This window comes from Pseudocercospora fijiensis (genome assembly GCF_000340215.1).
Source record: "Pseudocercospora fijiensis CIRAD86 unplaced genomic scaffold MYCFIscaffold_4, whole genome shotgun sequence".
NCBI lineage: Eukaryota > Fungi > Ascomycota > Dothideomycetes > Mycosphaerellales > Mycosphaerellaceae > Pseudocercospora > Pseudocercospora fijiensis.
The window spans coordinates 2,164,538-2,177,488 of NW_006921535.1; the positions used below are offsets into that span (position 1 = coordinate 2,164,538).

General features: G+C 50.6%; 4 protein-coding genes across 4 annotated transcripts; 2 read left to right on the forward strand and 2 right to left on the reverse strand.

Moving 5' to 3' along the window:
• Window positions 1-2,587: 2,587 nt before the first annotated feature.
• Window positions 2,588-6,245, forward strand: MYCFIDRAFT_215159 (uncharacterized protein; the record flags this gene model as incomplete). Its single annotated transcript, XM_007928163.1, has 1 exon — window positions 2,588-6,245. The coding sequence occupies one exon, from the start codon at window positions 2,588-2,590 to the stop codon at window positions 5,939-5,941; it is 3,354 nt and encodes a 1,117-aa protein (XP_007926354.1). The 3' UTR covers window positions 5,942-6,245.
• A 98-nt stretch (window positions 6,246-6,343) lies between these two features.
• On the reverse strand, window positions 6,344-7,085 carry MYCFIDRAFT_196402 (uncharacterized protein; the record flags this gene model as incomplete). The annotated part of the gene is made up of 4 exons (XM_007928164.1): window positions 6,344-6,433; window positions 6,493-6,636; window positions 6,736-7,013; window positions 7,079-7,085. 4 exons carry the CDS (start codon window positions 7,083-7,085, stop codon window positions 6,344-6,346), a joined length of 519 nt encoding a protein of 172 aa, XP_007926355.1.
• Window positions 7,086-7,839: 754 nt separating this feature from the next.
• Window positions 7,840-9,417, reverse strand: MYCFIDRAFT_90189 (uncharacterized protein; the record flags this gene model as incomplete). The annotated part of the gene is made up of 2 exons (XM_007928165.1): window positions 7,840-9,005; window positions 9,063-9,417. 2 exons carry the CDS (start codon window positions 9,415-9,417, stop codon window positions 7,840-7,842), a joined length of 1,521 nt encoding a protein of 506 aa, XP_007926356.1.
• Window positions 9,418-9,809: 392 nt separating this feature from the next.
• On the forward strand, window positions 9,810-10,619 carry MYCFIDRAFT_80575 (uncharacterized protein; the record flags this gene model as incomplete). The annotated part of the gene is made up of 2 exons (XM_007927811.1): window positions 9,810-10,242; window positions 10,597-10,619. 2 exons carry the CDS (start codon window positions 9,810-9,812, stop codon window positions 10,617-10,619), a joined length of 456 nt encoding a protein of 151 aa, XP_007926002.1.
• Between the last annotated feature and the right edge of the window lie 2,332 nt (window positions 10,620-12,951).

Consider the following 12,951-nt stretch of genomic DNA (forward strand, 5'->3'; position numbering starts at 1 on the left):
GTGATGTGGTAGAATATGCAAAAGTAGAGAGAAAGTACAACTGATATTTGTTTCCTTGCTTTCGTAATGTGCCAAGACGCCATCTCCGCAAAGACCGGATATGTTGATCTTTTGTGTTCGTTAGGGCTGAAGGAGAGTATCGCATAGCATAGCTTTGTTGAAGCAGAAAGTCAAAGAGCACGTTAGATGTAATAGAATAGAGATGTACCTGCCTGGTCTGCGTCGCACACTGCAACGACTGCCTCGCTCTCCCTCACAGGTTTTGCTCAGTCCGCTGAAGCTCTAAGACTGCGCGGGCCCTCCACTTACGGTATCTGCCTCTGAACTCGGCTTCGCTTATGCCTGCTTGTGAAGCTCTCTGCGCTAACTGAACTGCTTCCTGGAACTTCTCCGCCCAATAGCCAACGCGCCACCGGCTGTCCCAGTCTCCTCGAAAATGATCCCGAGGTTCCGATATGGGATAGTAGAACTTGTGTCGTATCAGTAACCAGAAGCTCTCGGGCAAACTAGCCTCGCCAAGCGGCGGAAAGTTTTCAAATGCCAGCAGAAGGCGATAAACAGAGGCCGTATTCACTGGGCCTATTTGATCTAGAAATCTGACCAAAGGTTGGAAATTCATGTTGATGATGGTAGCGCAAAGCCGAACACGATTCTGGCCACTGCCGTGGAATAATCTCCATTCGCAATCGACGGCTCCAGAAAATTGCGGGTAGGCTGCACGGAATGAGGCGAGGCTGCTGAGGTCGTTGATATCATAATCGTATAGATTTCCTTGTCGTGGAAGAATGTTGCGGATAATAGCGGCGATGAGCTCGGCTGGCAGACTCGTGATTGTTGTTCGATGGCCTGCCATCGCTCGCAATCTGGTTTGGTCTGCGCCGCCCCACTGCGAATGGCATTGTACTTATGCCCACAGCTGAGATCATCGCTTGGAGATCTTCCACATCTGAGTGAGATGTCTCACATCAGGATGAACTTGAAGACATGCGATCTGTGTCAGCACACAATACAGCAAGACATTCAGACCCAAACCATCTCATGTTTCTACAAAGGTCTTTTGGACAGTCAACCAAGCAGGCCCAAGCTGTGTGCAAACGCGGCACCACTGTGTTCACATTCGAGTGTACCCCTCGACAGCCGCGAAAAGGGAAAAGAGGCAAGAGGGATTGCCATTGCGCACTGCTTCTCGCCTCATGGCCTCCTCGCGTACCGCGTGATCGTCATCAATGCAGACTCTGGGTAGACATCAGCACGCCAAGATGGGGAAAACTTCGTGTGGGGTGTGCTGTGGAATTAAACCAGATACCCTTGTCACAATTCCGCATGTGGTCTTTGAGGCCTATCAGGAAGACGAGAACCGGGAAACAGTGGCGTGGTGTCTCAGCTGGTATGCAGTAATCGTGACGGACCGTCAGGCCGCTGAACGACAGGTCGGGGAAGCAATACCGGAGGATGATGGTCAGATGCGTTGTCATTTGGATGCCGTAGCTACTCTCAACTTGGTGTATGGGCCAGGCACGATATTTGCTCAAAGAGCGGTACGACAGCGTGGAATGCCCGTTGAGGCGAAAGACGCGATCGAGAAGGCGTCTAGTGGAGGCGGATGAAACGTCATGCCAATGCCGCACGAGCCCAATTGCATGCGCAAACTTCCTCGATGTCGGACGTTGACATGGCATCCAGGCTGAGATGATTCGCATCCAGGCTATCCACGGCATGCGCAGCAAGATGTGCAACTCTGTCTCTCCCAGGGTCCAAAGCCATTCGCTACAACTGTGCTACGCAGCCCGACTCTGCGGCGAGGTCGGGCTGCGAGTGCTGTAATGTGGATGCAAAGAGCTCCTGCATAGCAAAAGATGGTCGTTTGAGAGTTGATACAGGTCGATGTTGACGAAGAGAAGGTGGAATGTCGAATGAGCGCCTCGAAGATCTCGCTCTGACCTCGCTTGAAGCCGGCATCCCGCTCCCGCTCCTGCTCCCGCTCCCGCTCCCGCTGCCGCTCCCTCCCGTCCCGCTAGAACCCTGCCCTCCTGCGTGGCAGCTGCCCACCACTGCTGCTGGCACTGCCGTCACGCTTCGCTTCACGAAGATCAGCTGTGTTTGCATGCAGACAAGTTCGTTCAGCTGTGCGACATCTATCCTCCGAACAGTGCGAACCCTTCGCTGTGTACGACTGCCACACGCCGTGTCCACTCAACGCATCGAGAATACCTGATCGATACTGCGCGCGGCGAATGCAGGCGGACAAACACGAAGAGAGTGGAAATACAGGCGGTCCACCGCCGACAACCAACGCCGACGACGCCTCTTGCGCACCACCCACCCGCGATAACGTGGATCCTCTTGGATCTCCCTAGAAACAGTCTCCCTCGAGTTCGAGACAGCATCACATCAGATTGGCGAGCGTCGATCTAGTCAGGCATCTGCGCCGACCACGTTCACATGCCTAGTTCTACTTCTACCTGTCGTGACACTCGCGCCTCATCCTCAACACTCATGCGAACTCCACCACCGCGCAGCAGTTGAGTCGACTTGATTTGTCGCCGCCGCCAGCTACGCCACCGGCACCGGCAGCAGCAACGGCAACATGGTCAAGCCAGACGTCAAGCACAATTACTATGCCGACCTCGATCTGCCCACGACGGCGACTGTCGACGATGTGCGCAAAGCCTACCGCAAGCTCGCCCTCCAATATCACCCCGACCGCAATGCTGGGAAGGAAGACGAGTGCGTGCCGCGCTTTCAGGCCATCCAGGCTGCCAACGAAGTGCTGAGCGATCCGACAACGAAAGCGAAGTATGATGCGGATCGGCGCAGGGCAGGCCTGTATCCTGCGCCGACGACATTCAAGCCCAATGTGCCGAGTCCTGGAAATCCCTACTCAGCTCGATCCGACTTTCCACCTCCGCCACGACGCACCCAGCCGGGCACATGGGCTGGACATCGCCCGACGGCCTCAACAGGTGCAGGCCCAACGCCCTCTGGTGCTGATCGTTTCACCAACTTTCCTCGACCTCAAGGCGCCGCGCCGAGGAAGGATCCTGCTGCAGACAGAACTCAACAATTCCGTGCTTGGCAGAATATGAACAACCCGCAACCAGAGCGTCCCCGATATGCTCCACAGCCGCCGCCTCGCGAACCGCAACCACAGCCACGCCCGCCGCCGCCGCCGCCGAATGTGCCCAATCGCCCACGCATGAATAGGCAGGACACTAAGATGCCTACGGAAGAGCAAATACGTGCTGGTATGAGATATGGCAAGGCGTCGACTCCAGCTGGAGATGATGCAGAGGCAGCAAATCGACAGTCGGCTTGGGCAGCCTTTCAAAAGTCAAATACTGCTCAGCCGGGTATGGCCAGGAAAGGGAGGGCGCCAACCACGCCCAAGAGACCTACTGGTTTCGACCCCAATGCTCCTGGTTCAGATGAACGTCCTGCGACAGGTCATTATGTGCATCGGCACAAGTCAGCAGATTTGACCGAGGACGGATTCCCACCGCCGCCTCCAGGGCCGCCGCCTAGTGCTCCATCATCCCCACTATCACCAAACGCACAGCGGCCATTCGCAGATCCTCTCCGACCATTCAGGGGCAGGAAACCTAATGATGATGCTCCATACTCAGAAGCGAACCGGATTAGCACACCGTACTCCTCATTCAGTGGTGAAAAGACTGCATTCAGCAGCGATGGCTTGCGGCGATCTGCCAGCGTACGAGACAATACGAAGCTATCACCAGAACCTGCCACCAGTGGCCACTCTCGCGCTAGGAGCGTGGATCCGGCTGCTAGGCAGAGACAAGCAGAGGCTGCCGGCGAGAACGGCAACAAAGGCCGACCTAAATTCATGGCAGGCGCCAGCTCCAGCTCAGGCTCAGGCTCAGGCTCGGGCTCAGCATCGTCAGAGGATAGTCCCGGTCCAGATCCCACCGAGTCGCCGGAGGAGCTCAGTGACGAGCCACCTGCTAAATCTCAAAACCCTAAGGGTCGGCCAAAGAAGAAACCAACACCTCCTAGTGCGAGGTTTCCCAACGGCACTCGATCGCCATTCCCAGGAGATGGAAATTACACTGACCCAGAGAAACCAAGCATGCAGCAGAAAGCTGCACCAAACATGTACGACACCCCTTCTACTTCTCCTCACTACACTCCCCCTTCTTTGTTCAACCGTCCAGAGTTCAGAACTGCTTTCGCCTCTCGTTCAACAACAGAGGGCAAAGTAAGAAAGCCAAGTATTATCGCACCTTGGGCGGTTCCGAGTTCCATCTCCCCTTCACTGCAGAAAAAGCGTCGTCAGTCTGCTTCCTCAACCAGCAGCAAATCGGCATTGGCCGAGCAGAGTGATGACTCTGGCAATCAAAGTACCACCTGGCAGCATGCATCTCAAGATGAACAGGACGCCTTTCACGCGTGTCGGCTCGAGCTTCTCAAGATTTGTGGTGATGTCAAGCAGCTCCACCAGTTTGACCTCGACACTTTCCGCAAAGCAGTCAGAGTTGTGCTGCAAGCTGGTTCGACCGGCACACGCACAGTTGATAGCATTTTCGCTAACATCATCTCACAACACCCGTCAATTGCACATCAAAGCTCATCAAAGAAGCCTGCTGACAGTGCATGCGCGACAAACAGTTTCACGATTCCTGTCGATCACGAGACTTTTCAGCCCACACGTGGCAAGAGTCGAAGTGTTGAAGAGATCAATACCAACTTCTCTCCTGAACCTTTCGCAGGCAAATTTCAGGGCTCCGGGGATTACTTCGCTCCCAGTCCGAATGGTCGTCGACATTCACCGAGCCTGCGAAGTGGCTCTAGTCGTGCTCAGCGCGCTAATACCACAGATTCGACTCCTGCGAGCAAGCCTTCATCACCAATGCCTCCTCCACCGCGGACATTCGTGCAAGAACCCGATGACCGAGGCTCGCGACCAACGTCCGTGTATGGTACGCCGGTTGATGGCAAATTCAATTCGGACCATTGGTCAGAGGCTCTCAAGGATGCACATGCCTGGGCTGTCCCTGGCCCACCGCCAAATCCTCCTCTTTCGAAAACTCCGAGCAGGAAAGGCAGTCGGCCCTCTTCCAAAGCCTCACAACCTGGGCCGACTTTAGGCACCGATAAGTCGCCACATGTTGTCGACGATAACGATGATGTTGTCGAAGTCGACAGGAATGGTCATCCTGTTGGAGTCGGTGGGGCGGCCGATGATGGTGATGCTATGGACATCGATACACCACCTAGACCGACAGATACTGCTGAACAGGCCACGCCGCTGTCGTCTTCAGCCAAGGAGCCACGTCTGTATTCGGTCCCGCCGTCACAGTGGCGCCAAGAACAGGCTCAGTCTTACAGTCACAATCGGCAGACATCGAGCTCTTCGCGACGAGCGCAGCGTAAGTCTGGCGAGACCGATCTCAAGACCAACTTCGATTCGTTGAGACATACTATACCACTAGAGGGAGGCAAGGATGGCCTCAACGAGTTTGCTGATCTGAGCTCATCGTTACCTTACGCTTCTAAGGCTTCCTCGACATTGCCCACTGAGGTTGAGGATCCGCCTGAGGTGAAGCTACCGCAGTACCCTAAAGCACCATCAGGGCCTACCAAGCTCACCAAAGCCAGCTGGGCTGAGTACGCACAAAAATTTGCGAACTATTTGCTTGGACATCACATGTGGAATAGATCTATGTTGGAGCACTTCAATAGGCGTGAGCCACAAGCAGAGGCTTGCATGTCCCGAGGCACGGATTGGTTGAGCGCTAGCGGCGATACCATCAATGGTGCACCTGGATTCGGAGAATACTGCAAGGCAGTAAAGCAGGATCAGAAGTGGCGAACGGCGTGGCAGGTAGGCTGCGACAAGCACCTGCAGAATGTCAACGATTTCGAGCAGATGCGGACCCGGGTGAAGTCATTCGCGGAGAACGGCATCCTGGCAAATGCTTGATTATTTCGATTGGAAGATTTGTAATTCATGTTTCAGGGCAAGGCGTCAGAAGCGATTGAGCGAGAATTGCATCATGGAAAGGAAATGGCATACAGAAAGAGGATTAGACGGCCGTTGTTGGAGGCTGTTCTCCATCTTCGAGGATTGTTTTATACCCTCTGACCACCAGCTAGGTGACGAAACGCGAACATGTCTCTCGGCTTATTTTGTTAGTGATCACTGCGGGCCTCGCTTGTGCCTATCCATCAACATAGGTCATGCTGTTTGTCGTACACCTGAGAATAAATAGACCACTTTCATCCGCAACTAAAAATCTTCTTTCCTTAGCCATAACCGAAACGCGACAGCTCCGCTGGAGAACTGCTTCGAGGCCCACTCATGACCGTCATGGCCATGTACAATTCACATCTGCAAATTCCTCATCGTCTCATTCTCCGCCTCCGTACTCAAAGTCTTCCTCCCTCGATATGAAGTCTGCAACCATTCCAAAACCTATGATGATGATCATCAGCAGAACTCCCCAACACTTTTCTCCAAGTGATCTCACTCACCTCACCCGCACTCCTATCCGGCGGAAAGACAGGATAAAACACCTTCAAGATAAGCCCATCCTCCACAACCATACTCAACCTCTTAATCAGCGTCTTTCCTTCCCACTCCATCGTCGGCAATTCCAACCCCTTTCTCAGCCCTCCCTGTTCATCAGAAAGTAACTGATAAGGCAACCTCGTCCTCTCCTTCAACTCCCTCTGATACTCTGTATCTTGCGTCGAACACCCGAAAACATGACTCACTCCCGCTTCCAATAACTCCTTGGATAAATCTCGAAAGGAGCAAGCTTGCGGTGTACAGCCTCTGGCTCCTGGGATTTGGTTCCAGGATTCTGGAACCTCTTCGTTGGGGGATGCGGTTCGTGGGTAGCAGAAGAGAATTTTTAGACCGGGTAGGGTTGAGATGTCCACGCTTGAGCCGGAGGTTGAGGGTAAGGAGATGGAGGGAAAGTTGGTGTTGGGGAGATGATTGCAGGCTCCGTCGTCGACTGGTTTCGGGATGTTGGAGGGGAATGTTGTGTCTGGGAGGGGAAGGTGTTAGTTAGATGGTGGAGGCGTGGGTTTAGATGTGACCGTCACGTCTTACGAGCCATTCTTTGTCGTCGAGTTATGCTAGAGTTGGTTTGTCTAGTTGGTTGAACACTGCTGTCCTTGAGGCTCTTGTCTGGATAGGTCTATAATCAGTATGTGTGAGGTCCGATGGCAATGTTGATGGAGTGGGGCAGCTTGAAGTCATTCTGAAATCTGGCGTAACGTCATCGGTATGAGAGGATATTGTACATGTATTCTTCCAAAATGCCCAGAACAGAAAAAGCGCTTTTCAAGAGGCTCTGGGTAGCGGTCCAGCACGTTGGCCTGGGAGACTTCGGCTGGTGCATATTCGAGGAATGTCTGCAGTCGGCGTTTGGTGATGGGTGATGCAAGTTCAACTGCACTGCTGAGGAATTCTCCGGTCGTGCAGCTGCCGTAAGCACAGTACTTACATGTCGGCTCGTCGGTACGCCATATGAAAGGCCTTGATAGTAGTACTACTCTCCCTGGTCCTGCAGTAAATCGGTGAGCTGGCGGTATTCCTATTATCCTGCAAAAGCCGATGAGCCTTAGCCCAGCTTCTGACATGCTCGTCAACTGCTTCCTTTTACCGGTTCAATGTTAGCAGAGGTCCTTTGACCATTCAAGTATAGCAATGAAGCATCATCGCCATGACAAATTCCAAGCCGCGCAAGTGGTCGAAAGAAGTGATTAAATGGCCGTCAGCAAATCATTGTCACTGCTTCCATTGCAGCTTTCGGTCTGTGTCTAATTGTATGCCATGGGTATCATGCAACGCCATACAAGTAACTCCCACTAAAGCTTGTGATTCTTGCCCTTTTTCTTTCCATCACTTTCAGCTTGCCGCTTCTGCTCTTTGAGCACGCGTCTCGCCACCGTCCTCGCAAGACCCATTTCTTCTTTTGAGAATGGTTCTTTGGCTTGAGTCTTAACTTTGACCAACGGCACGTCTTCAAGGCCACCAATCGTGACAGTACCGGATCCTTTGGCCTTGCGACTCTCGATGAGGATTCTGATGCAGAGCCTTTCAATCTTTTCAAGTTTCCTTTCGTTTTTCGACTTATCCGTGGACTTTTTGGTCTTCTCGGCTTTCCGTGCTTCTCGCTTGTTTTCCATCCATTCTCGACGGGCTTCTCGGACAGGTCTAGGCAATGTCTTCACTTTGATGCCGTCCCAGATGGCTGGATCAAGAGGCACAGGCATACCGGGTTCGATGGTAAAGCGTATGCTGCCTTCTGAGTCTACGACATGCTCACCAGGTGGCAGTCGATTCAAAGCCGCATCGCCATCCAAGTCAATGACAAATGCTGGCCTGGGTGTCGACGAAGCAGTGTCGTTCTGCAATGCTTTGGCGTCTTTCTTGCTTTCCCGGTCTTGAATGTACTGCTGCACTTCCATGCCCTTTGCCGCTCCTTTTGCTTCGCATTTCGCTAGTCCCAAAGTAGAGAGATCCTCTTTCGCGTCATCTGTAACATAGGTGGAATCTTCATTGCCTTGCTCCCGAGCAGCGAGCTTGCGGTCGCGTTTCTCCTTCTTGCGGAGCGCTTTCGCAAATTTGGCAGCAGCCTTTTCTGCCTCAGCAGCTGCTTTGCCTGCTTCTCTCGATTTACGTTCCGATTTCTGTACCTTCTTGATTGAAGTCTCGTATGCCTGAATCTGCTTGCGTTCGACGTTCGATAGCTGGAATATTATAAATGACTTTGCAGCTCGCTTGAGCCCACGGAGCTGTTTTTCGCGCTTATACTTTTGTGCTTTTGTCGAACTTTGCGCGATGTTTGCCTCGATGCTTAGTCCTGCCTGCTTAAAGACCTGTTGGACCGCTGCTTCGCCATACGTCGTCACGGGAGAAACATCGCTTCGCGTTGGCTTCTTGTCGCCGACTTCAAGTACTCCTCGGTGTAGTGCCTCTGCGACAAATGCCTCCACTTGCATGTCGACACCATTTTTCAATCGCTGCGCCTCTTCATATTCCGAGTCCATCTCTTGCTTCTTAACCGCCTCGACTCTATCATCTTCACCATCTTCTCGCTTTCTCTTCGATAAATTCCCCTCCGCGAATGTGCCTGCGACTCCTTCGCCTTTCACGAATCTCCCATACAGCCCTCCGGCGAACATCCCATGCTCTCGAATGTTTGTCAAGGCATTGGTCTTTCCGGTACCCAGGTCCTTTAGTCCTTGGTCAAATGCCCTCATCCACCACTGGTCGCTGACAGCCGCATGCTTGTTCAATCCGACACCAAGGACATCGACCTTTTTCGAGACCAAGAGAGGCTTTTTGATTCCACGGGAGGACGGATCCAGCGAGTGACCGTCGCCTTTCCAACCATGTTTCCTAAGATATGAAGCGGCGTCCATACCTTTGCCCACTGCCATTGCGCATACAGGCGCTGTCGTGATGGTGAAGCCCAGCCTTGGTGACACTGAAAGCCGATCGCTTGACAAATCCCTCCCTATTGTTCTGGCTACAACAATACCATCTTCTGGAGAAAGAGTTCGATATTCTCATTGGAGATTACTCAAGGCATTGAGAAGGCGTTCGCGGAATTTCGGAGATCTGCTAGCCCAGAAAGTGGGATAACATTCTTCTGAAGTTGTTGTGCTGGAGAAGGGTTCGCTCGGCTTTCAGATTTTCGACGAGGCGACTTCAGGCTCGGAAGAACGGAGAAACAGAGACCCCGAGACCCCACTCTCCTCTTGAACATCAGCTACGCTTTCACTTCTTGAAACTACCCGGTCATTTATTGCCATCACTCTCGAAAGTCACCATGGGATACGCTGCAATTGAAGCAGTGCCAGCGATGCCCTGTGCAGAAGTCATGGTAGGCCCGCGAGCTCATAACCAAGAGGCCTGTCCTCTCTTCTCCCTACCAGGCGAGATCCGTACGTACATCTACGAACTCGTATTGCTCGCGGGAGTCCCTGGCGATGAGAATGGTCTCATAAAGCTTGAGAAGCGTACACGGATTGGGATGCTCATACAACCGCCAAGCGTCCTGTCGTTACTGGCCACGTGCCGCATCATCCAATACGAGGCTGCTGGTATTTTCTACGAGAAGATTCACCTAGAATTCACCTGCTCCACTAAAGCATCTATCGAGCGGGACCGGGAAATCTTCAACACTCTCGGCCAGCCACGTCTTGATGGCATTGCTATGCTGTCCATCACGAAGCGTCGGGTCAACAATATTGCCTGGCTTTGTAAGCAGCTCAAGCAACTTTCTGGCCTGAAGAATTTGACCTTCACTATCACGGAACATGAGAACGACACTTGGTTCGACCTTTACAGGAAGATGATGGGGAACAGGATTGGTCTTCTCCGCGCGCTCGCCAGAATGGATCAGCTTGAAACTGTTTCCCTTCGCTTTCAAAGAGGCATTGATGTCTCGCCTGCAGAGACCGATCAGGTTGCAGCATTTGTCAGCGAGCTCAACGAGGTCATTCCAAGAAACTGGAATGCTGCCCATCCGCAGAACTGCGTCCCCGGAGCGCTCAAACACCAAGAGGCTGAGGGTGAAGCTAATGGTAAGCAATAATCAAACTCTGTAAATACAGCTACCGTAATAGCATTGAGTTGAATTTCCAGAGACGATTGTTAGAGTGATTTTCGTTCCGAGAACACTTCTAGTAGCAATTAGACCGCCTACGACGGCAATAGCTAATTAGACATTAAAACGAGCCCTATAGTAAAGGTTAATGTTTATATAAGAAGAGTACCTTTATAGCTTTATTATTAGGATAAAAGACTAGTATAGCGTCTAAACGTATCGGAAGGCTATTAATTTCTCCCTATTTTCGACTACTAAGGGTCTAAACTAATTATAGTCTTAGCTTAAGCGTTTAGCGTAAAGGCGATAGCCCTCCGATATATTTACCCGCTATAGATGTATAACGACCTTATATTAGCGTTAAAAATAGTAGGCATCTCCCCCTCTCTCTACGAAAATCTACCTATACTTATCCGAGGTTGCGTTAGCTACTCTACCCCTTGCCTCGGGCTTAGGGATTTAAGCTATACGTAAAATCGCTTTTTCTTAGTAGGCTATACGTAAAACTCGATACTATAGTATATTATAGAGTATATAGACCGGGAAATTAAATAGGGGTACGATTAGGGTTAAGAAGCAGTAGATTTCCGTTTTAATAGCGACTAAATTGCGACTATAGATAGTTAAAATAGATATATAGTCGGCCTCCGCATATATCTCGCGTTAACTATATAATCAATTACTTTAGAAGTCGGTCTATATATCTATTATATTATCTCTACCTCTTGTCGCTATAGTTAAATGCTTACTCTACTATCCTAAGACTCTTCTAGCTTAATAGGGTTATCCTTATTACTACTAGCGACCTCGCCTCGATAGCGGCTAGTTTTCTTCGGAGGCTCGTAGAAATAGCGCTTTCGCTATACTAACTCGTAGTAGTAGCGAGGATATACTAAGTAAGGCTAAATATTAGTATATATAGTATCTTCGTTAAGTAGCGCCTCGTCTTATTATAACTAGTCGAGTCGAGTATTAGGCTCTTACGTAAATAGGCTATTTAACCGCTTGTTACTTGTAGGACGATTAGTAGTTAGGCAATAGTATAGTATTAGGGTAAGTATCTACGGTTCTATAGAAAGTATATACTAGGCTTAGCTAGCGTACCGTCCCTACCGTAATAGTACCTCCGTCTAATAGAACGAAGGCTAGCGTACTATATTAGCTAAATCCCTTCTTATATACTCCTTCCGCTTCTACTCGTTTTCCTTACCGCTTGTATTTGTATTATACGTTCTCGTCGTCTCGAGTATATCCTCCTCTCCTTAGTCTAAGTCTACTAGTTTAGCGCGCGTCTTCTTAATAGCTAACTTTAGCGTAGCCTTAGTATCGGAGCTAGTTATAAAGTTTGTATATTAGCGTCGTCTCTTTTAGTTAGATATCTCGCCGGTACTAGTACTAGCTCGCTTACGCTTTATTCCGCCGCTCTTGTCTTATATCTTACGTACGCTAATATACTAGACTTGCTTTAGCGTTTCGGGTATAGGTATCGAGGCGGGTACCGAGGCTAGTAGGGATAAGGCGCATACGAAGGGTTAGCCTATTTAGATTTTCGGTAGCTTGTTCTTGTTCTTGCCTTTTAGTAGAGGGAAGGTCTTGCCCTTACTTTTAGAGACTAGGGCGAGAGTACCGGCGTCGGCGGCGCTATACCGCGACTTAGTCTTACGCTTCTTCGATAGTTGCGGCGTAGCTAGCGCTTCTTTGTTAGTAGCTACGGTGCTAACGAGAGTCTTAGACTTAATAGCTATAGCGAGCTCGTCTAGTAGGCAGAGGTATAGGTCGGCGTATTACTCGTCGGTAAGCGACTAGTATCGTTCTATAATACCTATATACCCTAGTCCGCGGCATAACTTTACCGGATCTACGTCCTCTATAGCGTAATCGTACTTAATGTCTTTTAGTAGTAGGCCCTTCTTATTGCGGGTAGTAACCTAATCGTAGTCTACGCTCGGTATATAGCCTAATTATAGCTAGAGATATACTATACGTAGGAAATAGTCGAGCGCGATATCCGTTAGTATACCGTCTTTGTTAGTCGTATTATAGGCCTATATATTCGTAAGGGTATAGTCTAGGATTGCTACGATATCGATCTCCGTTAGCTACTCTACTATAGCGGCCTTAAAGGTAAGGTAGGACAGGGAAATAATTTAGAGCTACTTCTTATATAGGTCGTAGTTTAGGTCCTTATAGTACTTCCGCTAGCGCGCCTACTATTAGCGTAAAGAGGTAACTAGCTTAGTTTCGCCCTCGATATCTAGTAGCATTATAGTCGTAATTATCGCCTAGTTACTTACGTTATCGATATGCGTCTAGGTAACCTAATCTAGGGCCTTATAGCGGAAGATACCGCTACCTATAAGTA